Source organism: Anguilla rostrata, chromosome 7 (assembly GCF_018555375.3).
Source record: "Anguilla rostrata isolate EN2019 chromosome 7, ASM1855537v3, whole genome shotgun sequence".
Classification (NCBI taxonomy): Eukaryota; Metazoa; Chordata; class Actinopteri; order Anguilliformes; family Anguillidae; genus Anguilla; species Anguilla rostrata.
Window position 1 is genome coordinate 2,657,778 of NC_057939.1, and position 26,570 is coordinate 2,684,347.

At 45.7% G+C, this 26,570-nt stretch overlaps 1 protein-coding gene across 1 annotated transcript; it reads right to left on the bottom strand.

The window, feature by feature from the left end:
* On the bottom strand, positions 1-26,570 carry LOC135258771 (serine/threonine-protein kinase B-raf-like). The gene is made up of 19 exons (XM_064342330.1): positions 26,374-26,570; positions 21,641-21,742; positions 21,026-21,328; positions 19,082-19,185; positions 17,104-17,206; positions 16,651-16,799; positions 16,353-16,472; positions 15,967-16,126; positions 15,461-15,500; positions 13,823-13,968; positions 13,156-13,273; positions 12,486-12,570; positions 11,520-11,696; positions 11,075-11,121; positions 10,084-10,202; positions 9,479-9,610; positions 9,004-9,138; positions 7,633-7,786; positions 1-7,002 (listed from the first exon to the last, which is right to left on the bottom strand). Exons 1-19 carry the CDS (start codon positions 26,533-26,535, stop codon positions 6,980-6,982), a joined length of 2,379 nt encoding a protein of 792 aa, XP_064198400.1. The 5' UTR covers positions 26,536-26,570; the 3' UTR covers positions 1-6,979.

Here is a 26,570-nt window from a genome sequence, read left to right on the forward strand (position 1 = left end):
AAACATTTCATGCACTTCTTTAATATATCTGCTTCTCATATTCACAACAAATACATTTACCTTTTTTTTCCTTTGATATAATACAATCTTCATTTTTTTTTTTTTTTTACACAGAAATAGTTTTTTTTTCTCAGAATTTCATCTATCAAAACATTTTTACTTTTTTTATTTCGCCATTTGAACCAACTTTTAATTTTATTTTTTATTTCGTTGTGGTCTCCATGCCTTCTAGCAAACTGACAAAATGTACAAATTTACAAGCAGAAATGAAATTCCCCAAAAGGTGGGAGAGTGACAGAGGGAGAGGGAAGGGGGTGAAGCTGTTGCCAAATGCAGAGCAGAAAGGAACATGAGTGGCATTAGCCAGCGAGGGCTCTGGCAAGGCTTCACCATGATCAAAACAACATACAGGAGAAAGCAATACAAACGGCCCGTGCTCGTTTCATATGGGCCATACAGAATGAGAGCAACATCTCCATAAAATTATTCCATCCTTTCACTGGATCCCACTTCAGATAATAAACCTTAGCAAGATTCTCTTTACGAAGACATAAAAGAAAGAAGAAAAAAAAAAACATTTGTATAAAATAAATACTCTTAAAAGACAACATCGCAGTAATTCCTGTTTTTCTGCCGAGTTTCACAGAAGAAAAAATAAAGTGGCTGAAGGCAAGAGGGTTCTCAAGAACAAAACAAAACAAAACAAAAAAACCTTAAGATTTTCTACCCACATACATATTGTATAATGGTAGCGATAGCTTACTCTTTACTCGATTGCTACGTTCAAACAAGCAGACACGCAGGCAGAACTGGTGTGGTATACAGGCATGTCTTTCCTGCTGATCTTCTTCCATGAAAAACAATTTCAACTCATTATGGTATTTTATATAATAATAATAATAATAATAATAATAATACAATAAATAAATAGGAAAATATCCCAAATTAGGTACATCTCTCTGAGACATACTGGTACATGAAAACAACTCCCAGCATGGCACAAACAGTTCTGAGGGTATAAGTGGGTCTCAGTGTTTTCCCAAAGGTACAAAGGTTTAAATAAGCTCCAGTTAAGCTCCTCATAGCTTATACCTTTAACAAATATACAACAATGGTGGAAAAAAAACGGCCTGTGACCACAACATAAAAAATATTATATACTGTATATTTGAAAACAAAAACAAATACAACTCCAGGACTTAAATCTCTGAAACACAGAAATACCCTGATCTCCTGAATTTTTGGACCTTTTTCCTAAAGGTGGTGCAGTCACAGGCACTGCAGCACTGACAGACGCGGGGTGTAAGCTGTACATTACGGTTACATCAGCAGTCACGGGGCGGTGCTATTCACCACTACAGACGGGTCATAATGGCCTTGGGCACAAACGGGGCCTAAACTAAAGTCTTATCCTGATACAGGGACCTCGATTTGGGCTTCACCCACAGTTCCTGGGAATGAGGGACATTACTGTGGAAGATCCATAATCTACTGTAGAACAGCTCTTTAAATGCAGTCACACAGGATCCAAGCCTGAATAGTCCACCTTGCTATTCAACGGGTTGACAGTCTGCTCCAAAAATGTATTTAAGGCCAACAAATTTTGTTAAGCATCTTCCTACTGTAATCCACTTGCTTCCTTGACACAGTCAAGAACTTTTACGGGAAGATTTGTAGTACTTCCACCAGTATACACTTATATATTGGTCACAATCAAACTTCAAAGTAAAACCAAAATGTTTACACATTTAGGACACTTGTATTTTCCAGTGTTTTCATAATCATTTTTTCTTCCAGTTTTTAAGGACAGTGCATCAGTCCAACAAATGCTCAGAACTTCTGAATTTCTGAATTGTTCCAAACCCCACTAGACAGTACGTTACGTGGAAAACGGTTATTCTGCCTTTGGAATATGTGTGACCATAATTCCACACCACTGCTAGAGGACTGACAAGGGGCTTTTAAACGGCAGGTGGGGAAAAAAAATATATTCCACGTTCCATATTCCATCTAAAGCTGGGACTCCTGAATCTTTGCGTACTTCATGTATAAAATATGAAAGCAAAACAGAGCCGTTCCTTCAGACCCTTGCTGCTCTTGCTAGAGGAGTAATTTCGGCCCGGAACACGAGCTACAAATTCAAAATTACATCACGGCTGTGCATGTTAACCTTGCCCGCGGCAGTACTGTACTACTTTCACGATTAACACGCTGTTACTAAACAACCAAGTGGAGGACAAATAAATGAGATCAAGAAATCGGGTCGTCACTTTCAAGCCATTCGGGAGAAGAGTCTGAGCTGGGAATGACAGTCGCTGCGCAGTTCTGTACACAGTTAACAGAGCGCAGAGTGCGGCTCTCTCTCTCTCTCTCTCCGTTCGCTCTCTCTCTCCCCAGTTCATCACTCCGGTCCCTGGCCGTTTGAGAGGTGATTAATGCAGCGCGGCATGCTGCCGTGCGCCAGGGATCTGTGCGCCAGCGTTCCGCCCGCTCTCACCGCTCAAACATCAAAGATCCCCTTCCCCGCCTTTCAAGATGCACGACTCTCAGTACAAACTCAGCGCTCGGAGAATATCAACAATGAGAATGAGCCATCAAAGAAATCTATCTGAGGCGGGACTGATGAGCTATCCCATGGTGCACCTTGCACGCGTACGCCTTGTCAAACCTTTTCTGAAGCCTCAACTCGCAGGTGAACTCTGATTAGCTGTGCTCACCTATTACACAGGTGAGGTGAAACTGCAGGAATTGTGATACAATGAGGGGTAAAAAAGCCATGTTTTAACCAATTTGACAATTTGCCGACGAAAAATTAATACTGTAAACCAAATAAGATTTTTCTTTTGTTTGAGATAAAACTAACAGTTACTGGATTCAACACAGCTCTTTGGTGTAGAAACTATGAGAAGTACTCCAGTGTTACTGTACCACTGCAACTGACTGATCACCCAAAATGTCCAATGTTCCCGATCGTGATCTAAGGCAAGATTTTGGAGGACATTTTGGATTTTGGAGAATGACCCGAGTTTAACCATCACCTGGGTTCAGGTGTCTTGGGAGATCTTCCGCAGCACTTCTGTGACACCCATAAAATAATTCTGTACGCTTAACAGGTTTACTTCCCTTTCGTGGGTCAGATAAAATCTACACACTCTTTGGCTGGCATCTTGTAGGAAGGAAAAAAAAAAACTCAAGACATAACTTCAATTACTGATACTACCTCTAAAACAAAATAGCTTTAATTCAGAACCAGAAATATGCCGTATCATATTTCTCAGATTAAGCGTGTTTCTTAAAAAAATCAAAGCAGCTCTATACATCTTCATCGGATTTAAACCTACATCGAAGATCGCGTAAAATGTCAGCCCCACCGACCGTTTAAGAGAAAGGTCGGAAAGCCACGGCTCACTTTTAAAAACGCCTCCCCCGTTTGAGTAGTTCAGTGCATCGGGAGGACCAAACCTGCCCCCTTCTGGACAGCAGGGGGACTGCAGTGTGGAGGACCAACTAAGTGCATTAAAGAAAACACGGGGATTGGGGAGGAGGGTCCTCAACACGTCAGGTAAACAGCAAGGGTGTCAATGCTGGCCTTCCCCCCGCTCCAATCCTGCAGAATCCAAAACCCTGATGTGTCCTGCAAGGTCCGTTTAATTGGCTTTTCTGCATCTGTTCTGGGGGACTGATGCACAAAAGTAAACTGTGTGATTTCTAATGCACCAGTGCAGCGATGAACACACAGGACAAAATGGATACACACACACACACACAAAATGTGCAGGCTCTATTTAAATCTGTCACAGAATTGTTGTTAGGCAAACTGTTTCTGGAGGTAAAGGCTCAAGTGTTGCATCAGAAGAGGTTTCTGTGCCGCCGGTATAAACCGCGTCAGTGAAGAAAGGTCAGATTTATGACCGTAATTAAAACACTGCTCTCCACGAAATGAGTCCCACACCCTGCGCTGGGCTCCTGGACGCAGGCAGCGCTGGGCTCCTGGACGCAGGCAACGCTGGGCTCCTGGACGCAGGCAACGCTGGGCTCCTGGACACAGGCAACGCTGGGCTCCTATCCAAGAGAAAACTGGCCGAGACCTCGGCATCTAACTCTTGTCCGTTTCAAAGCCTGCTAAAGTAATTCGAGCACAACCAGAATTGGGTCACAAACACAGCCATTAAGGTTGTATTTTACGGTTTAAAAACTATCTTACTAAAGACCACATATCTAAAAAAAATTAAGCAAAAATAAAGTTTTCATAAATAATTCCGACTTCGCAGGCCTGTCTGGCCACATAAAAGCAGAAACGTTTGGAAATATAAATTAAATAAAACGCCCATTACCCTTAAATAACTGCAATGACTAAAAGATTAAATAAAGGAGGGTTTATAGTTTCAGAAGGGGTTTAACCCTTTGAGTCCCCACTTAGCCGGGCGCATTACTAGCAGTTCATACAGGATGTACTAGCAGTTCATACAGGACGTACTAGCAGTTCATACAGGACGTACTAGCAGTTCATACAGGACGTACTAGCAGTTCATACAGGACGTACTAGCAGTTCATACAGGACGTACTAGCAGTTCATACAGGACGTACTAGCAGTTCATACAGGACGTACTAGCAGTTCATACAGGACGTACTAGCAGTCGTCCTGTTTCTGACGTCAGGTCTGGTTCTGAAACACAAAGCCTTCATTACCATCATTAGCACGGTGCTACAGTACCCTCTCCTCGTCCCTGGCAGAGTCGACCCACCTTGTATTCGCAACAACAAATAAAACTGAAGTTGCGAAGAAAAGCAATTTACAACGACGTCAGCTAGAGCTTATAACAAAAGCCGCAGTCTTGCACACGAGCAGAAAGAAGCTGCAGCTTAAACCAAAGGAACCGGTTCACTATGGCACCATGCTTCACAGAGTTATTATATCTCCACAGTAGCAGGAACTGCTCCCCGTTTATTTCCCTCTGTCCTGGACGTCCGCCTCTTGTTCACTAATAACAGCCAATGCTGGCCAATGAAGACCAGCAGAGCTCACAGGACAAGCCAGACAGGAACACATCAATACTCCCCAAACAAAGCCTGCCTCTCCGGCTGCTTCACGTCTGCACAGGAACGTTCAAACCACCACTACACGGCAGTTTAACCATTCAGGACAGTGCCTTCTCCATCACTGTCACTGGTGTTCACTGCCCAAGTGAACACCAGTGACAGCAGGGGTGCACAACTTGGGTCCTGGATATCATACAGCTCATAACATTAGACTGTTTTCAGATGAGAACACAGGCAGTCCGTAGCGGTCAATGACAAATTCATTTTAAAAAACGCCACATTCATTACATGATTGGGCTAACTGAACAAACAAAGCATAATTGCAGTCTAGCGTCCAGAAACAAATCCACTCTCTCTCAGTGCACTCCAGGTGCACAGCATCCTCTGTTCATGGATAAATCCAGACAAGCGGGGGCTAACCGATAGCTCTGACCGACACGTTTCCTTTCATAGGAGCGCCTCTGAATGCAACTGAATGTAATAAAGACTGCTGCTCCTTAGCTACCACGCCCACCTTCTGGGCTCTCCTTCGCTTTGCAAGCGAACAGGGGGGAATACTCAAGGATTCCTGTCTAAAAAAAGGGGGTCCAGTGTGTCCTGAAACGTGCCTCTCGGATGAAGCGGCCGAACAAATGTCTGCGAAGCTTCAGCTCTGGCGGCTCCTCAGCGTTTCGAGCTGAAGCTGACTGCGGCTCCTCAGAGCTGAAGCTGACCGCGGCTCCTCAGAGCTGAAGCTGACCGCGGCTCCTCAGAGCTGAAGCTGACTGCGGCTCCTCAGAGCTGAAGCTGACTGCGGCTCCTCAGAGCTGAAGCTGACCGCGGCTCCTCAGAGCTGAAGCTGACTGCGGCTCCTCAGAGCTGAAGCTGACTGCGGCTCCTCAGAGCTGAAGCTGACTGCGGCTCCTCAGAGCTGAAGCTGACTGCGGCTCCTCAGAGCTGAAGCTGACTGTGTCTCCTGAGAGCGTTTCGAGCTGAAGCAGACTGCGGCTCCTCAGAGCGTTTCGAGCTGAAGCTGATTGGGCCTCTTTGTGACAGCGTTTCGAGCTGAATCTGATTTATTGGGATGCTCCACTTCATCGGAGCACCCTGAGGTGAAAGGAAGAAAAAAAACCTCTTCAAGAACTTGTGTTCTTTTTTCTGAACAATACGACTAGACGAAACATACAAAAAGCAAGACAAAAATATTGGTGAAACCTCCCTCCCCCTCCCCCACCATACCTCAAAACCTCAAAGCCAAACATAATAATAAAAATAAAAAACAACAAAAATAGAATTAAAACATAAATAAAGCATTCAAGTCGTCTTCCAACAGGTCTGACCCTGTGTCCTCTGGCGCCTCTACGAGATTGGCTCTGACAAAGGTCCATCAACCAGTGCCAGCCAATGAGCAGCCGGGGCTGACCGCCCCTTTCACAGCCCTCTCTAGTGCCATTGGTCAAAGTGCGGATTCCATGCTGCGGCTTGCCTCACGCGACCCACCGCCGACCAATCGGCTGGAGGGGACAAGATGAGGCGTCACCACGGCGACGGCTGACCTCCGTTTCTCTTCCCTCCATCCTCTCTTCTTGCTCTCCCCCCTCCATCCCCCTCTTCAGCGAGCTTGAGGGGAGATTGTTGGCAAATTATCTGTCTCCTACGGGGTTTACCCACAACTTCACGGACAAGGAATTCCTGTCCATTTATATATTATTTTTGGTCATTATTTAAGTTTTTTTCCCCCATTAGTCTAATTTTTCCCCCATTTTGCGATCTGTCCGTTTGTTTTTTTTTTTTTTTTGCTGTTCCAGTGCAATTGTCGCTCTTTAGATTGCAAAGGAAGGAAACAGCGCAATTATAGTAACTGTTGCTATTTTTTCTGTTTGTAAAATGGATGAACCCACTGTAGGAACACAAGACTTTTTGAAAGGTGATAAGGGATGTACTGGTGGCATTCGCTCCGTTACTTAAAAGCTGAGAATTCCCCTGTGGAGAGAATTCAAGAGCACAAGTGAGAAATTAATATATTTTAATACAATAATGAAAATCACATTACAATACTGAATATAATGTGCTTAAAAATACACTGCTTCAGTACTGCCACACATGACACAGGCATCAATGCATCAAAACAGCCCAAAGATATTCTGACTGCCTCATATTTTGATGGTGTTGCATCACATGAAATAATACAACCTGTGTAATGCAGCATTAAACTACGCTATATTTCACTAACCAGTTTACTGTACTATTTTCCACATTTAAATGTCACTTTGATCAACAGAAATGGCAAAGGACATTTTGGAGCTGGACCACTCTGGATCTTGTAAGAACATTGTTTGACATCTTTAAGGCCAGGTCTGGGGTCTGCTACCCTGGTCCTGGAGAGCCGTGGTCTCTGCTTCGCTTTGGTTTCCACCTCAAAATCAGCACTCAATTCAGACCCAAATACCCAGGTGAAGTGAGCTAACTGTGTAATCAGCTGCAGTAATTGGTTGATTACAGAGTAACAATCAAAACCAGCAGAGTCTGTGGTTCTCCAGGACCAGGGCTGCAGACTTCCAGGACCCAGGTTATCAGGTCCTAGTGCTGGCTGTCACAGCTCAGGGTACTCACCGTACCCCCCCGCTTGGATGGGGGTCTTGGGGGAGGCGCAGGCGTACAGGCTGAAGTCCTCGGTCTGGAACCCCGCCCGGTTTAGGGAGGGCTCGGAGGCGCTGCGGTGGATTTTGGGTAGGGAGCGCGCCAGCAGCTCTATGGAGGCCAGGATCTGTCAAAACCGAAAATCCGCCGTCTTGTCAGAGCATGGCACGCTAGCAAATCGAGACCCCCGGGCAACACCAGCGACCTGGCCCCTGAAAACCCCAATCAACACCGGCGAGCTGGCCCCTGAAAACCCCGATCGACAACAGCGGCCTGGCCCCTGAAAACCCCGATCGACACCGGCAACCTGGCCCCTGAAAACCCTGATCGACACCAGCGACCTGGCCCCTGAAAACCCCGATCGACACCAGCGACCTGGCCCCTGAAAACCCCGATCGACACCAGCGACCTGGCCCCTGAAAACCTAGCAAGCACTTGAATCGTGAAGGGAGATAAGTAGATGTTGCTGCTCGGGGTTTGAGGGCAGCACACAGAACTTGAGTTTCTGATGCTATGCAACTTTATGCCAAGCATGAAATTCTCGTTTTATCTGTAACCGTGCATCGCCGTTCCGTTTTCCAAAAGCGCTCATTTAATGACCGACAGCCCAATGCAGGACGTGCACCTGCTCTCACAGACACGCAGAAGTGCGCAGGACTCCGCTGCAGAAGACATCGCTATGCAGCTCACAGCGAAAGGCCCGGCCCGGGACTGTGCAAACTCCGTCTGCTACAGACGCTCACGCGCTCATGCATATGCAACAGGCTGCAAGGCTTACGTGCTCGAGACCGATTTCAGTCCCTGTGGACGTGCGCAGAGTTGTGTAGAAGAGAACATTCAGAGCAGAAATGTTCTTCAGGCATGTGTTTTCATGAATATTCACACACTGGCTGGGGGTAGCTACTGGATCTCTTCACTTGGGACACATATCGGTGGAGGATAGCGAGCTCATTAGTGATCAATGGTTTCCAATGAGCCAATCAGTACCTTTCGGCACATTTCCAAGGCAACAAAGCATAGTACTGTCACTTCTGTACCAATTAAATCAGCAATAAACATATATGAGTGCAATAAACATACAATTATGACTTAGTTAATCAAGCAGTCAGCTTATGATGAAATTATTTACCATATCTATATGATAAAAACAGATAAGGGGTCTGCCACTACACCTAAAGGTGGTTGGATAAGGGCATGTTCAGTCTTCAATCAAGAGACTGATAAGCATAGTCAGGTGTCGTAGTGTTGAGTTCAGACAAGGCCCTGCGCCCACGCCGGCCCTTTTCGGATACGACTGCGTGGCCCAGCGCGACGGCGCGCCGTGGTGCATTGTGGGAAGCGCACCTGGGGGAAGAGGGGCCGCTCCTCCCTCTTCTTCTTCAGGCAGTCGGCCATCAGCCTCTTCATGGCCTTGGGGCAGTTACTGCGCGACTTGCTCAGGTCCGGCGACAGGTAGCCCCGCCCCACCATGAAGATGATCTGCGGCAGAGAGAAGCACGCGGGCCGCGGTCACACTGCGTCCGCTCCTGAGGGCTCACTCCCAGTCGCAATCGCTCTCTCCCCGCTCCACCTCCAGCTGGTGTGTGGGTGAGCGTTCTGGCACAAAATGGCCGCTGTGTATCACCCAGGTGGGAGCTACACATTGGTGGTGGGGTGAGGTGGGTTTCCCCCACAATAAAGTGCTTTGAGTGTCACAAAAGTGCTATATAAATGCTAGAAAGTATTATTATTACTATTATTATTACACGCTGTTTTTAGATTCGGACATTCGAACAGGATTTGAACAGGCCGTAAACAGGCACGGCATACGTTCGCGCACCTGGTCTCGGTTGTTGATGTTGGAGTACGGCAGAACCCCGCTCATGAGCTCGTACAGCACGATGCCGAAGGCGTAGACGTCGGACTGGAAGCTGTACGGGTTTTTATCCTGCAGGCGGATCACTTCCGGGGCCTGCGGGTCGAGAGACGGCCTCACACCGTTACTGCGTTTACAGCGCCGCCAGCACAACGACCAGCTTTGACCAATAACATAACAGCATTGAGAGGTGCATTCATGCCCAGAAAACACAACTTTATTGAGAAGGAAAGAATGAAAGTAATTAGCCACTGGAATTCAGTTTCTTGATTATTCAGGCACTTCACGGTAGATGTTACCCTTGATTAACCTATCAAGGGTAACACAGAATTAATGTATTAAATATTCTATTCAAACATTAAAGCTCTTGGATTTGGTGTAATTTTAACATTTTAGAGATCAATTTTAGGGCACAAATGCGTAAAAATGAGCAGTGAGAGGTGGAGCTGCAGTAGCGTAATGGACTGAGGTTTAACAAGATGAGGGGCTAAGCTAACCACAGCAAAAAAAAGACCATTTGACAAAAGAATAAATAAAATAAAAAAACAAATGAATGAAAAAGTGCCAACCATCCACAGGATGGACCCAGACAGCTGCTCGAACTGGTGCGACCCGCTCCAGCGGGACTTCACTGTGGCCAGGCCAAAATCCCCAATCTTCACCGTGAGGTCCTCATGCAGGAATATATCTCAGAAGCAGGAGATGGTTAAGGAGATGGACTACAATTCCCAGAAGTCACTGCTAGACAAACTCGCCCAATGTTTTCTCCCCCATATGCTGAACGAGTGAACTGGTTCTCACCTCAGTAGCATAAACAATACAGTGGAGATACACCCCCAAACTACAATGTACAAGTTAAGAAGTTACACAAGCCTTCCTAGCTATGGCAAATATAACCAAATAAAGGCAGTAACATTTAACTTTTTGAGTAGATTATGACCACAGTCATAACACACAGGCATTGAAAGACAACCAAGGTGGGGGGAAAAAACAGAAAATGCCTTTTAGATGTATTTTCCCCAAAGGAAAAAACAAAATCGAAATCAAGCTTCAATTTGATAAATATCCCTGAGTAAGGCTTGCAGACCAGCACCTACAGGCCAATGCAAACACAGGGACTCCATGTTCGTGCAATATCCCCGTCTTACTAGTTACTCATTTCAATATTAATATGACAAGACACAGTGATGTAAAAAATTCTACAGATTCTACGGGTTTACATATTAGGAAATAACTAACCCGCACCTAGTCACTTGTTACATGAAGTCCTAACTTGGTGTGACAAAGAACACGAAAGATTTTACTCGATCATTATTTAAGTCAGCCCTCTGCGATAAAGTGCTTACACAAGCATGACTCAGCAGCTTGAGTACTGAGAACCCCGCTTAGGAGCAGGAGCCTCCAGTAAGCCTTGTCTGTACGAGTTTATCAGGCCCTAATATCAGACAGCTCTTCTTAACGGAAGAGTCGCAGACACATCTGCGCCCAGTGAAACCCTTTCATGCATTCAGACTGCTGACGGCAGGGGGAGCAGACTGACAGGTCGGGGGAAAAGGATACTGTTGCTCTTCAGGTCTCTGTGAATGATGGACTTGGCATGTAAATAGCTGCAGAGGGAAGAACAAATTTATTTTACCAAAAGAGATTCTTTCTGCGGGAAGCCATGTCTAGATATCACACTGAAAAAAAGTTTACAAGTACACACAATGTTCTGAAAAGTAGGTGACTACAGTGCTAGCAACACAAGAGAGTAAAGTTCAAACTAAGAAAGGAACACTCTGCTACAGATCTGTCAGTATCCCAGTCAAACTTCCTTTAGGGCCAGAATCTTAGAAAAGACAAGCATCCTTCCTACAAGCTACTTGTCCTACTTACTACTTAGCATTCACCATAAATTACACCTTACATGCAGACAGTACACTAGTTAGCTTTCATAGACAATGTTGCAGGTCTTTGGGAAAGCAGAGCGGGTCTTTGGGAAAGCTGGCTTGGCTGGCTCACTCACTCCATGCCCTGCGCGGTTTGCCGGGCGATGTCGATGAGCTTGATCATCTCGAACTTGGTCTCGATGATGTGCAGGTGGTGGTAGAGGCTGGAGCCCTCGCACCACTGCGTGACGATGGCCAGCTGCGGCTTGGTGGTGTAGCCCATGAAGAGCAGGATGTTCACGTGGCGCGTCTTTCTGAGGGGGGAGGGGAGGGGAGGGGACACGTCACTACCGAACGTAACATCCATCCCAGCCCCCTGACCTACGTAAACACCATTAAAACCTGAGGGGAAAGCTGAAGAGGACAGTCCACAACTGAGGACCAAGGATCTGGAGCGGTTCTGCACGGAGGAATGGTCTCAGATCACTTGCAGTGTTCTCCCACCTCATCACACATTACAGGAGGAAGCTCAGCACTGTCATCTTAGCAAAAAGGGAGGGTGTCCAAAGCACTGGATGCATGGTTGCCAATAATCGTCTTCCCAGAATAAAAACGATTTCTTGTTAAAGTTTTTTTTTTTTCTTCTGAGCAATGGAATCACAATAAGATGACATCATTTTGTCATGTTACCCAGTGCACAGCGACCTCATGAGAAACAAGGTGAATTTGCTCCAGCGTTTCTCGCCCATACTGAACGAGGGAGCCAGCACTGCCGGACAGCCCCGCAGCTGCTGCAGATGGTCCTGCAGCTCTGGGACAACGCCTGGCGCTTCCTGTCCCGCTTCAGCGAACAGCCCTGCTGCTCATCACACAGAGCCCTACTTTATGAAGCTTCACGGCTTACCTGAGAGGTTCATTCCCATCAGGGAGTATCTTTTTGTTTTGTTTTTCTTAACCTCCCATGCTTGTTATTTGGGGGTTCAGCAGCTGTTTTTTTTTTTTGCTCTTTTTCCGCTACTCAGAAAAGCGTCTTTGTGTGACAGCTTTCCCGCGAAAAAAAGCGCTACGCAAATAAAAAGCGATTCGACTCGGACGTGACTCACCTCAGAACCCCCACTTCGTTCTTGAAGGCCTGCAGCTGCTGAGGGGTGGGGGCCGTGACGTTCAGCATCTTCACAGCCACGTCTCCTACACACACAGCACAGCTGAAACCCCCTGCTGGCTGCACAGGGTACTGCACACGTCCTGGGTGTACTCAATGTACTGAAACTCTCTACTTCGCCTGGGCTCTCTGTATTTATAAATGCTACTAGCCACCTTTTTACCATGATTTTCAAAACATTACCTATCTTGATAACTTCTGGTTCTAGGTTCTCACTGAGAGAACATTAGAGAATGGTTTATAGTCGATTATCAAAGTGCAACAACCTTGTAAGCATATTAGATGTAGTAACAACCCAGACGTAGGGATGACAAATCATAGGATGGAATCTTCACTCAGATTATTCTTAAATATGCACGCGATAAAAAAAAAAGCTCAATTTGTGTGCTAGAATTTCTTACTCGTAAGTTAAAAATGAATGAGATTCATTGAGAGCAATCAGGATAACCCAGAAGGGTGTCCAGGGTTCGAAATGGCAACTCTGATTACCAGATGACCACTGTACCACCTGAGCTAATGCTGCCCCATCAGAGTGAGGGGGGGAGTAAGGATTTTGGAGAAGGACTGGGGCCCGTTCACTGTACCATCGCTCCTCCCCTTCCGAATCTCACCGTGCCACTTCCCCTTATAGACGGTCCCGAAGGATCCGGAGCCTATCCTCTGGCCCAGGGTGATCTGGCCCTCCGCGATCTCCCAGTCATCGCTCGAGTCCCGCCGGCCCAGGTTCTTCTGCCGGGAGAAACAGCGTCCGTCAGACAGCTTTACAGGAAGTTACATCACATCCTCCCGCGTTAGCATTACAGGAAGTTACATCACATCCCCCTGCGTTAGCATTACAGGAAGTTACATCACATCCCCCCTGCGTTAGCATTACAGGAAGTTACATCACATCCCCCCTGCGTTAGCATTACAGGAAGTTACATCACATCCCCCCCGTTAGCATTACAGGAAGTTACATCACATCCCCCCTGCGTTAGCATTACAGGAAGTTACATCACATCCCCCCGCGTTAGCATTACAGGAAGTTACATCACATCCCCCTGCGTTAGCATTACAGGAAGTTACATCACATCCCCCTGCGTTAGCATTACAGGAAGTTACATCACATCCCCCTGCGTTAGCATTACAGGAAGTTACATCACATCCCCCTGCGTTAGCATTACAGGAAGTTACATCACATCCCCCTGCGTTAGCATTACTGGAAAGATGCGAACGCCGCGCAGTGAGGGGTCAGGCCCCCAGCGTTGCCGGGGCGACCGAAGCCCCAGTGGGTCTCACCATTTTATTGCGGTCCTCGGAGGAGGAGGAGGAGGAGGAGGACTTGCGTTCGCGCGGCTGGCTGGGCGACTTCTGGGCGCTCTTCACGCTCGTCAGCGAGCCGGGCAGGGAGGCGGGGGGCGTGGCCGACAGGCCCGTCGTGGAGCCTGTGGGACACAAGAAAAATACCTTGCTGAACCTGGCACGGGCCAGTCTGTCCTCTGCATTTAACTCACCCTACTCAGATAGCAAAACATACTCTGCTGAACCTGGCACAGGGCCAGTCTGTCCTCTGCATTTAACCCACCCTACTCAGATAGCAAAACATACTCTACTGAACCTGGCACAGGGCCAGTCTGTCCTCTGCATTTAACCCACCCTACTCAGATAGCAAAACATACTCTACTGAACCTGGCACAGGGCAGACTGTCTTCTGCATTTAACCAACCCTATTCAGATAGCAAAACATACTCTACTGAACCTGGCACAGGGCAGACTGTCTTCTGCATTTAACCAACCCTATTCAGATAGCAAAACATACTCTACTGAACCTGGCACAGGGCAGACTGTCTTCTGCATTTAACCAACCCTATTCAGATAGCAAAACATACTCTACTGAACCTGGCACGGGCCAGTCTGTCCTCTGCATTTAACCCACCCTACTCAGATAGCAAGCGACTCCGGGCCGAATCTGGGCTGAGTCCGGGCCGGATCTGGGCTGAGTCCGGTCAGAGTCAGCACAGCCGGCACAGATCCGGTCGGAAGTCGCGTGCTATCTGGGGGAGCAGTGGGCAGCCACAGTGCAGCACCCGGGGACCAACTCCAGCGCTGAGGCCAGCGCCTTGGTCAAGGGCAATGGCAGGAGTGTACCTGACCTGACATGCATGTCTTTCACTGTGGGAGGAAACCGAAGTAGCTGACTACGCCAGACTTTCATGGCGATAGCTTTTCTCCATGGGGTAGATTGTGTGCCACCTTTATGAGGGGAGGGGCCTGCGGCTGGTGTTCCGTGCTTCATCAAGCATCAATCAAGCTTTTAAACGAGGGAAGGGGTGGAGGAAGAGGGGGTACTGTCTACAGAACAGAAAACTAAAACACTGTATCTAATTCATTACTTGTAAACAATTGTTAAACAAGACTAATCGTAACAATGAAACAGTTTGGAGCTGTGTGAACTCACAAAAAATGAAAAAGCTGAAACGGACGAGCTCAAATGATATAAAAATGCTAATTTGAAACGGATTAAATTTAATCAGTGGGTAGTTGTGTAATCTCCTCTGTCGAGCTTTGGCAGCTCTCAGTGTAAACGTGTCCACAGGAAGAGGCAGTTTCTGCTTTAATGAACTCAGCTGGAACAGACGGGCATCATTTTGACCGCTGCTCAATATTTGGAATGCTTTTTTTTCCACAGTGATAGTCTCAGAACTCCCTCAGCATCAGTGCAGCGTCTCGTTCAGGTGCCAACCATTTTTATTCAATTAGTTCAGAAACTTGCTCCATCCCGTTCCTTAGAAGTGCTGCGAAGTGCAAGTTTCTGCTTGGATAATCCATGAAAATTCTTTGGACTACTCCCAAAAATGTGCCAACTTTTTTTTTTGGAAACGTCTGGCCCAAATACCACTCATGACAGCTGCAAAATCAAATCTGGAAGAGTCTTACCTCCATCTGATTTCTGTAAACCGTGATCTCGAATCAAGTCCTGCAAGAGAAGAGCCACACTGTAACAGCAGTCACTGAAATCATTCTGCGCAGCTGTGCTGCAATTTACAGTGTTGTGTGCAGCTTTAGCTGCATAAATAATCTTGTTATGTCTACAGCACGAGTTTGTCCTCTGGCGCTAAATTCAATCAAGACAACAGCCAGCAGGACAAGGCGCTTTAGCACAATGTTGTCACTGCAGCCTTCCAGGGGGAGGAGCTTCAGCCGACCAAGCAGCCAATAATGAAGCTCACTTCATCACAGCCGGCGAGTGACATCACAGCCGGCGAGTGACATCACAGCCGGCGAGTAACATCACAGCCGGCGAGTGACATCACAGCCGGCGAGTGACATCACAGCCGCCGAGTGACATCACAGCCGCCGAGTGACATCACAGCCGCCGAGTGACATCACAGCCCCTTTGTCAGTGTCTGATTTCGGCGGCCCACGCAGCGGGCTGGACTCACGTCGATGTTGACGGGCTCGATGGTGTTGATGTGCACGTTGGGGGCGGAGGACGAGCGGTCCCGCTGGCCAAACTGGTTGCGGTGGTCCTCGTCCCCCGGCCGGAAGCCCTGCGGGATGGGGATGGACTTGGATGGGGAGGCCAGGGAGTGGCACAGGGACCTGGGGGCAAAAGACAAAAACAAACAGATAAATATGCAGGGAAAGGGTTTTTTGAGGATAGTGTGTCATTTATAGATAGTGTGTCAAGTGTAACTGCAACTGAAGCTCGTGGCTGGACAGGACTGTGAATCCTCCACTACTCCAGCTGTCAATCACCATCCCGCTGTCAATCAGCGCCAATCAGAAAAGGCGCTGCGTAACACACCGACGCCGGCCCCGCTCTTACCCGGTGGAGTCGGAAGGGGGCAGGGACGGACACACTTCGGACATGGGCGTGGTGCCCTCCGAACACGCCTCCTCCTGCGTGATGGGGTGGTGCTCGAAAAACTTGGACACTAGCAACAAGCTGCAGGGACACACAGAACACAAGAGGAGCGCAGACTTAAGCCATTTTATAATACGGACGCAAGTAAACTTCACCTGGCTTTTCACACCCATTGCAGTGGGTATGTAGCTGACGCACATGAGCGGTACATCAGTGCTACAGAGCGGCGGGTTTGGCGGTTTTGGTGGGTTTTACTCACTCCAGCTGGTCGTAGTTGACGCACATGAGCGGGACCTCGGTGCTGCAGCGCTGGTGGAACTTGTAGCCGCACGTCTGGCAGCGGAAGCCCTGGAACAGCAGCTTGCGGCAGAAGTCGCAGAAGGCCAAGGTGAAGAACGTCTTCCGCACCTAAACAAGACAAGAGCCTTGAGAGAGTATTTACAGTATTTTTTGTTTTAAGAGTTTGAGAAGGAAATCTGAAAAAATATTTTTTGAGAGAAAGAGATGCGAGAGATTTTGTAAATTTTTGTTCGCTTAGTCTGCCAAGAAATCTGTTGTGGTGTTATGTGGTGTTAAAAAAATGCATTTTATCTGCTGAGAATTTCATTTGTAAGCTCATATTTCTATGAAAAGTCAAAGGGAGAGTAACGAGAGGGTCTTCAGCCCTCATCAGATCTGATCGTCCGGGTTCGAGGGACTCCATCGTACTCACAAAGTTATGCGTGGTCAGTGGCACATTTTCCAAAACCTCTACATGTAGCTCCTCCCCTGTGAGCCAGGAGATATCTGTGTCCCAGCCAATCGGCTTCTTCTCCCTGAAGAGCACATGATGACAAGCATATAACACTTCTGCATGGGCCTTATAAACAACTCCATTATACACAAAGATTGTTTTTTACACACACACACACACACACACACGCACACGCGCACACGCACACACACACACACACACACACACACACACACCCAAAAGGGCCCACAAAAGAGAGAAATGTGCTCAGCTTGTCTAAACTGCGGTAAGCAAATATAAATGGAGGAACACTAGACTACAGATGCACTGAATTTATAAGGAACAAAATGTGCAGCGACAGTAAGCCAGTACACGCAGAAAGGCAGGATTACATCTGAAAATGGAAATAATCCCAGAATACCGTTTTCTACAATGGAACATCTGATAAATCCAGTCTCAACCATTAGCTGAACTAGCTAAATCTCTACTTCAAAATGTGAAGAGTCTGTTTTTTCTTTTTTTTTCTTTTTTTTAAAGGGGATTAACACCCTGGAATATAAAGTAAAACATTTTTAAACTGTGTGAACCCAGCAACAGAGGCTGAATATCAGCTCCCTGGCGAGGGCAAACGAGGTCCAGCTCTGCAGAATTATCTCTCTGATCAAATGCTCCACCGGTTCCCTCGACCCCCCTCCCAAACAGGGCTCCTTCAGGACGCTTTCGACTGTCTGTCTGACAAACGTGTCGGAAATAATCCATCGCTCTCTAAAGACTGGCGGCTTTTTGGACGCCCGCGAGACTGTCACTGTGACACGTCACAGGCAAGGGCGGAGTGAAGTTCCGTCGCTATGCCAGCGACGCACAGCTATGCGTCTGCGGCGCTACATGATGAGAACAGATTCAAACCGCTGTGGAACCATCTTATCGGACATCATAACCCGGACAGCTAAAAACTACCTAGGGCTTAATGGAAAAAGTCTGAAGGTTTGGGCCTATTTTCATAGATGGAAATACGATTTATCCACTTAAGAAAAATGAGTGGATAAATCGGGCTCTGTTTCTCTGCAGTGTAAAAGCAAAGTAAAGAATCCAGCGTTAATTTTAGACTCTGACCTGAATTTTACGGCACATATTAATGCAAAAACTAAAACAGTCTTTTTATTTTTTTTCTGAGAAATATTTTTATATGGAGCCTTCTCTTACTCAGCCTGATTCTGAGAGGTTGCTACATGCATTTTTCACAAGCAGATGTGATAATTGCAGTACTCCTTTTTCTGGTCTTCCAAAAAAAAGTACTTTGGTAGATTACAGCTTGTTCAAAATAAGACCGCAAGAGCATTAACCAGGGCAAAGATAAAGGCTCATCTCCACTGTCCTTGTTAGCCTACACTGGTTCTCAGCGTCTTTTAAAATGTTCCTTTACTTTTTAAAATGGTTTACCCTCAAAATATACTTCTAACAGTATATCCAAATATGTGCTTTAGATCCCAGCACTGGCCTGCTCAACATCCCACGGTGAAGCTTAAGGACACTGGAGAGGCCACCTTTCGTTTTTAAAGCCCCAAAGCTACAGAACGGTCAACCAGAGTTTTACAATATTTTATCATTTATTTAATGTACAATTTTACATTTCTCTCTGTTAGCGTACTTCAGTTTCATCGAGTTGTTCCCATTTTATTTGTTTCTACACTTTATTGTCCTTTTTTAATTAATTGTTTTTATGCGAAGCACTTTGGGAAGCCAGTCCCCTGTGGTAGAGGCCAACTGCCTATTCAGCGACTGGGGTGATATAAAGACACACACACACACACACTCGGGTTTTCAGCTGTAACAATGCTGTGCCTTGAGAGTGCTATACATACACACATATATTATTAGGGGCTGCGTCAGGGAGGGAGGACACGCCTACCCGTGGACAGGGACAGAGGGGCGGACAGGGGGGCGGGGCTTGGCTTACCCGTCCTGTATCCTGTACACCGCACAGCATTCTGGGATCAGGCCCCTCATCATCAGGGCCTTCTTCAAGGAGTCGCGCACGGTCATGCCACAGCGAGCCGGGACCTGGAGGAGGCGTACGGTCAGGCGTACGGTCAAGGCGTACGGTCAGGGCGTACGGTCAGGCGTACGGTCGGGGTTCAACATGGCTAACTAACAGGCCTGAGCATCCAGCTCGCCCCTTTTCACAATTCAATACCTACTGAGGGATCAGTCACCAATACAAGCGTTTTCTGCTATCAGCTGTTCTCTTAGCAAAAACCCCTTTTCATGTCCTGTTTATTTCACTCGCTAGGCTCTGAATTGAGATATGCGTCAATTTTATTCGCCAATTTTTGCGCCAATTTTTATTTTATTTGTTTTCTGTGCTCCTAGGGCGACTTCACACCACCTAAACCGATTAACACAAAGGAGGTCACCTAAATTCTGCAGGAAAAAAACACCTGAAAATAACCTAGGCCAGATACAAGGCCTTCAAACTGAGCCTAAACCAAGCCAGGGAGATACGGCCGGGAACGTCAAAGGTGGGATTCAAGCCCTGTTCATGGTCAGGTTCTTAGTCCAAAAATGAAAGAGAGGGAAAAAAAAAACTTGCAAGAGTCTGATTGTGGAGGGTACTTTTCCAAGTGCCAATGCCGGGGCCACTCCTTTTGGGAGAAGACACCCCATACGCAATTAAATTTTAAACACTATTGGCAGTCCTGAAAAGTACTAAACAAAATATACCCTCAAGGGCTGGGCCAAGCCCAAAATTAAAATGAGTTTCTCTGTCCCGCTACGAGGTCCTTTTAGCTCTGGAGAGACTGATATATATATATTTTTTTTTTTTGTAGTCTCCCGCTCAATGATGCCCCACTGCTGAATGAACTAGCAGGCTATGTGAAATGTAACTCGCACACAAACGTATTCCAATTTTGCTCTTTACAAAGACAAACTTACACAAAGGACAACAGGACCTTCAGCCCATCTAGAGTCATGACTAGACTAAACTGTGGTGGCTAGACGGGGTGGGGGGAAAAAGCATACTGAATTTTGCAAATATTCAACAGGAAGGATAGAAAATGCTAAATAAACAAATAAATTCTAATAAAATTAAATGAATAAAAAGAAGGATTTGGAGGGAGAGCCAGGGCACTGCAGGCATGTGCAGAATGCAGAGGGAGCCTTGTGTATTTGTAACGCGCCCTTTACACGTTCTGCTGCTCTGTGGGAACTGAAGCCGGTCATCACTCCCAATCAGCGCTGAAAAGCAGCCGCTCCTCAGATCGACTGATCGGGTCTGAAAAGCAGCCGCTCCTCTGATCGAGGATCGGTCGACACGCCCTCGTCGATGACAGTCAAGCAAGCAGGCCGCCCAACCTGATCGGGTCTAACAGCGTCCTTGATCGATTGATCTGGTCTGAAAAGCAGCCGCTCCTCAGATCGATTGATCGGGTCTGAAAAGCAGCCGCTCCGCAGATCTCGTATCTGTCAGAGCGCGGCGCGGCGCGGCAGAACTCTGCTGAAGCGGTTTAATCCAGTCAGCAGCTCGGCCTCCTCGAGGTCACACTCCAAGCGGCCCGAGTGAGCGCACGGATGGAGGAGCAGGGGCAGGCAGGCAGCCGGAGAGGACTGCACACGCCTCGTCTTACAGTACAAAGGTCCAGCACAGGGCCGCCCAACCCTGCTCCTGGAGATCTACCGTCCTGTAGGTTTTCACTCCAACCCTAACAAAGCACACCTCATTCAAAAGCTACACATCTCGTTGAGCCACTAATTAGTAGAGTCAGGTGAGCCAAATTAGGATTGAAATGAAAACCTACAGGACTGTAAATCTCCAGCGACAGGGATGGCAGCCCTGCTCTAGCTGTTCAGCTGTCCCAGCTCAGCTACAATGCGAAGGCCACGCCTCCTCAGGCACACTCACCACTGTCCTCTGCTTGTTGGGCAGGAAGACCCGGACGATGGGTTTCTGGGGCGACTTGGGGTTGCCGCGGGCAGCATCCGTGGGGGTCTGGAGCACAGCCAAAGTAGAGGTGGTCGAGGAGAACCCTGCGGCCCCCCCGATATTCACCTCGAGGAGGCTGGGGACGGGGGTGGGGGCAGGGGTGGGGCCGAGGGCCGGGGTGGGGGGAGGGCAGGAGAATTCGGTCCCGTTGCCGATGGCCTCCAGCAGTTGCTGCTCTCGCTGCTGTAGAGCGTCCAGCTTACTGGTGTACTCCTCATAAGCCTGCAGGGACACACACACAGGTCACTGCACAGGTACGCACAGGTCACTGCACAGGTACGCACAGGTCACTGCACAGGTACGCACATCTTTTTTTTCTTGCAGTATTTTTTCATGGCTGTTTCCTTATGCAAATCACATGAACAGGTTTGTGCATTAAATTTACAAACAGCATTTATCATCTCATACACCCTGTATATGCAAAGGTCTCCACGTGTCATGAACTCCACATTGGTATTTCGGTGGAAAAAATTTTAAGAACAAAAGTAAGAATAATTAAAGAAGTTTTGTGAATGAGACCCAACGTCTTCTCACCTCCAGGTATATGGATGGGGGATTATGTTCACCCCCAAACTTGTCCAAGAGGGCTTCTAGGTGCTCCTGCGTCAGTTTGATCATCTGTTTAATGTTCCAGATCTGCAAGAATAGACAACGTTTCAGTGGGCAGAGAAAATTCTAAACATAAACTGATCGTAATTACATTTCTTTATTATTACATTTAAATTGCACACTTTGGAATTAGTACCCCTTAGAATGCAGATAAAATACAACCTCTGTTGTGTAATAGGAGAATGTAACATTCTACGAGAACCATTAAATGTTGCTGATAACTGAAAATAAAATTTAAAAAATAAAAACACTGGCTGTGTGTAATTACATCTTCTGTAGTTCTTTACTGTAATTTTACATTCCATATCTTTGTACACAAAAAAACTATTGAGAAATTGCAGGTAAAGTTCAGATTTTTTTTTTAATAGAAAACCTAGGAAAATACAAGTTACTACTTTCAAAGGGGACGACTAATTTATTCTACTACATCTCCACAATGAAAAGTCTTTTAAAAAGTCCACTTCAAAAAATTAGATTTTCTCATTATAACACTCATTATGAGAATTGTGTTTATTACAAACACTCTGCATTACCACACACTGTCTGCCTAATTTAACAGGAGTTTAATAGGAATCTTGTCCATTGTAGGCAACTACAGATCCAGCTGAAGCCTGAATTGAATAAGAAGTTTGAAAAAGGGGGCGAACAGCCTCTATCCTATTTGAACTCAGACCGCTCTCAGTCTGTTCCCTCTCTGGCTGAAACAGCTGGCCAATCAGAACAGTGAGGCCCCGTGTGCATGAGAAAGCTTAGGAAAGCCGCATAGGACAGCAGTACAACAACAACAAACCCTAGAGAGATGAATCCCAGGGAAACAGCTCGTCTGAACGTAACAAACATTGCATTTCTCCAATCATCACTGACACTGCATTACACACACGTGGTTATAATGGATTATTATGAAAATACATCTGATTCTGGGTCACAGATGCCACAAACACGCTCTCAAGACCAGTAGTACCACTGCTTTTATTTCCTACCCAAATCTAACCTCACTGATTAGCCAGATTGTTTTTTTTTTTTGTCGTCCCAGGTCTGAATCTACGACTACGATTAGGGAAGGGTAAAAACCACCAGTACTACTGGCTCTGGGGGGCAGATCTAAGGATACCTGCTATAGGCCATTTGGGTCGGGACCCAAAATGGGTCGCGGGAGTGTATGAGGAGGGTTCCGGAATGAGTCTGTAGTCCAGCAGGTTGTGCTAGTGTGTGTATTCGATGGGTCCCCGAAAGGTACTAAATTTCTAATTTGAGTCCTGATATTAAAAAAATATTTTCCAAAAAGTTTAAGATCCAGTGCTATAGGCTGTACTATCAGAGGAAAAAAGAATGCAGGTCTATTGACCACGGTTAACTCATGAGTTAGCAAGACAATCCCCCCCCCCCCCCACCAAAGAATCATATTTATAAACTGATTCAATTTAATTACTCTCCATTCCATTTCATTTCAGTTAGTGAGCTAGCCAGCTAGAATAGAAAGTTTTGAGAGAAAAAAAAAAAAAAGATTTAGGATTCCTTCAGTTTCTAGCCATCACTGTGCTGTATGACACAGCAGAAAAAGCTGTGTAGTCTATCATCAGACTGCTGACCGGCACAAATGAGCTCACTGTAATATATGAATAATAAAGTATTCATTTTCAACCGCAATCATGCTGAAAATGGGGAGCTGATTAAAAAAAAGATATATTAATCTAGATCATTTTGGAGGACTGAGCTTTCTTCCTCTGGCAGAAAAAAAAGGTGTGATAAAGTTCAGCATTTCAGACCAAAAACTACGACATTTGAGTCACCGACACATAATGAATAATGACATATTCAGTTAACATTTAAAAACCTTGCACTGAATATTTGTAGAATTAAAAATTTCAAGGATTGGGTCAATACCACTGACTATAGACACAAAACTGACTATATGACTGTAAACTACTACTTTAGGTTAAATCTGTGGACACTTTGCAGATAATACAATAGTAGGAACAGTAGGAATATATATTTGATATAATTCTAATTGCTTTATTAAAGGCTGAGAGGGACAAGACCAGTCTATGTACCAGTGAGAGTCACAAGTTCAAAACACAGCATCAAACCCACTCTGCAGCATATTCACTAATCGTGCATCTGCACCTTGTTTTATTATACGGAGAGAGTACAGCCCCAGCTCCTCGGTTTGGGCTTGTCCACCTTGTTGTGTGTAAATGCCGGACTCTTTCTGCAGAAATAAATCCTCTCTCTTATATGGATACACTTTGTTTTGCCTAGTTATTATGAAGGGATAATTTTCTCCGCTAAAAATGGTCAATACCAATGCAATTTTTTTCTGCACAGTGTGAATAGGCAATTAATCACTAAATACTACTTTAGATATTTACCATTTTGTAAATATATTCCATTCCAAAGCTTTCCATTTTGGAAAAGGTTTTCTCTATTTGGCAACAGGCTTCTGCAGAACTAAGGAGTTTGAAGACGCACAGGTATCAGTCATAATCTGGACACATTTTGCGACACCAGCCAGCTGCCAGGTAATGCACTGCTGCTTGGGAAGGACATCGGCTGATGCTCTGAGTTTTCAACCGTTTCTGTCAAAAAGTCTGAGGGTAACCTGAGACACAGGATGATCAAAAGCTTGAAGTATTACGATTTCACCCAAGCAGTCATGTAACAGTAATATATTTTAGGGGTTAAAGTTCTGCAAAATTGCAAAGAGGTTTGCCATGTACTGCTGACGTGATTTTGTTCTTGTATGAATACAAAGCAGAAGATTCCACTATGTGTGTTGAAGCAAATAAAAAGGAAGAAACCAAGTAACCTGTTAACTGTTAACTGAATCTGAACCAGCGTCAGTGCATTCATGTACTTAGCTTGCTATAGCTAACTTAGCACATGACCATCCATTTGCTGTTTCATTGGTTGCATTTCATGCACCAGGAAGTTCACAGAAATAACTCAAATACTAAATAGCCTTCAGAGTTGAGTATTATGTTCCGCCTAAATGCAATGCATGCTTTCTTTACTGTGACATCACAAATTAGCCTTAAAAATGAAGCAGCCCTTGGAACTATGGGCAATGAAGTTCAAAAAGAGCCCATGAAGGGTTTGTACTGTAAGTACAAGTCCTCCCACCATTACAAAATGAGAAACAGGACAACGTAAACCCGAGGAGGTCAGACACACACATCTGGAGTTTGCTAGAGCTCAAGTGTGGGACTTCTGTAGAGCCATCCTCAATGGCTCGCTGAATTTGTCCCCTTAAGAATTATAACAGTATCTAATCTTACCACTGGATTTTTTTAAAAGTAGTTGCTGCCCGTCAGAAGTGACTGCTCATGTGTTAATGTAGGTGCATGTTTCTCAGCAGCACACTTTGCATGCAATTTAGACAATATTTCTTGGTACTGAAAATGTGTTTCTTTCCAATTGAATCCAAATGTTTATTGAAAATAGTAGACAATGAAAGCAAACTGTTTTTAGTCTACATTTTGTTAGACTTTACACTGGATTCTTCATTCATTACCAAATACTTTTTAAATCTTGTTTAAATATAATAATGTTTCATCTCCAGTTAATACAGACAGCTGAATTATTATTATTATTATTATTGTTATATTGATATTATTAATAATAATAATAATAATAATAATAATAATAATACCAAGGCCATTTCAGTTTATTGCATAATTCTGTGGCAGAATATAGCTTACTTGTAATTTCATAGTCCGAGAATCATATGGTTTTAATCAAAAGGTTTCAAAATACATGGAAGTTTCACACTAACAAGAAACAGTCTCAGGATTTATATATTATACGCATCATAACTGTAAATGCAGGTGTTGTAATTCAGCTAATCATCTAAATTTGTTCTGTCACAATACACGAAAGGCCTTGGATCCCACGATGAAGCGAAATATGCATATGTAACCGAGCTACCCGTGCTTAATTATAAACCAAGTGGTAAATATTTTAAAACGATGGCAAAATAAATAACGTATCTATTAAATTAAACAAATTGTTGCAGAGCCATATGTCCTGTTAAGCATCACAACACAGCGGTTAAAATCTGTGTCGCGACTACAGAAGATATTTACAGTAATGAAATAATTAAAAAGAAAACACAGAAACACTTCAAGCACGTACTTGCGTCAGACAGATACAATCTTGACGGCAGCGCTAGCTACAATAATCTGCAGAGAAACCCTCTATCAGTATCAACATAACTAGCCAGCTTGCTAACTAACTTGGACGCAAATCGCCAGTTGGGCTACAGTAGCTCCCTCGCTAGCTAGCATAGTAAACCGCCGCTGCAGCCGCTGAGGAGAGCATTGGAAAAGAGCAAAAAAATACAGCAGGCCGTAGCGATAAAGACCGGGGTAGCGAACGACACTGAAAATACAGTAAGTAACGTACATCGCATCTGAATATACACGTTCCTTTGTGAAATAAATATGCATGTTGACTAACGCAAAATATATAACATGATCATCAGGAATTTTGTGCATCATCTGGTCCCCCCCCCCTGCAATGCATCCCCACGACAGCTAGCAGGCTAGCTAGGTAGCTAGCTACATAGTACAGCCGGTGTTTCCTGAGGATTTACATCCAGCCAGCTCCGCTCCAGCATTTGACTCCCTCTTCCCATGTACACCCCATTTCCCGCACCATACCTCCTCGGGAATGTCCTGTTGGCTCTCGGGGATCCCTCCGGAACATATGGGTTCGAGCCCCGCTCCCAGTTCGTCCAGTCCCCTCTCCCGCTCGGGATCACGATCCATGGCGTCTCCGTTGAAGACGGGCGGTGGGGACTCGGCGCTGCTCAACGCCGCCATTTTAAACTGCGAGAAGCTGAGTGTAAAATAATAGA

Excerpts from the sequence above, each read along its gene's own strand:
- LOC135258771 (XM_064342330.1), bottom strand. The coding sequence starts at position 26,535 with ATGGCGGCGTTGAGCAGCGCCGAGTCCCCACCGCCCGTCTTCAACGGA. Across the intron at positions 16,800-17,103 it reads CACTGACCACGCATAACTTT|GTGCGGAAGACGTTCTTCAC; the intron begins GTGAGTACGATG and ends TGTCTTGTTTAG. Across the intron at positions 9,139-9,478 it reads ACATCAACAACCGAGACCAG|ATCATCTTCATGGTGGGGCG; the intron begins GTGCGCGAACGT and ends TCTCTGCCGCAG.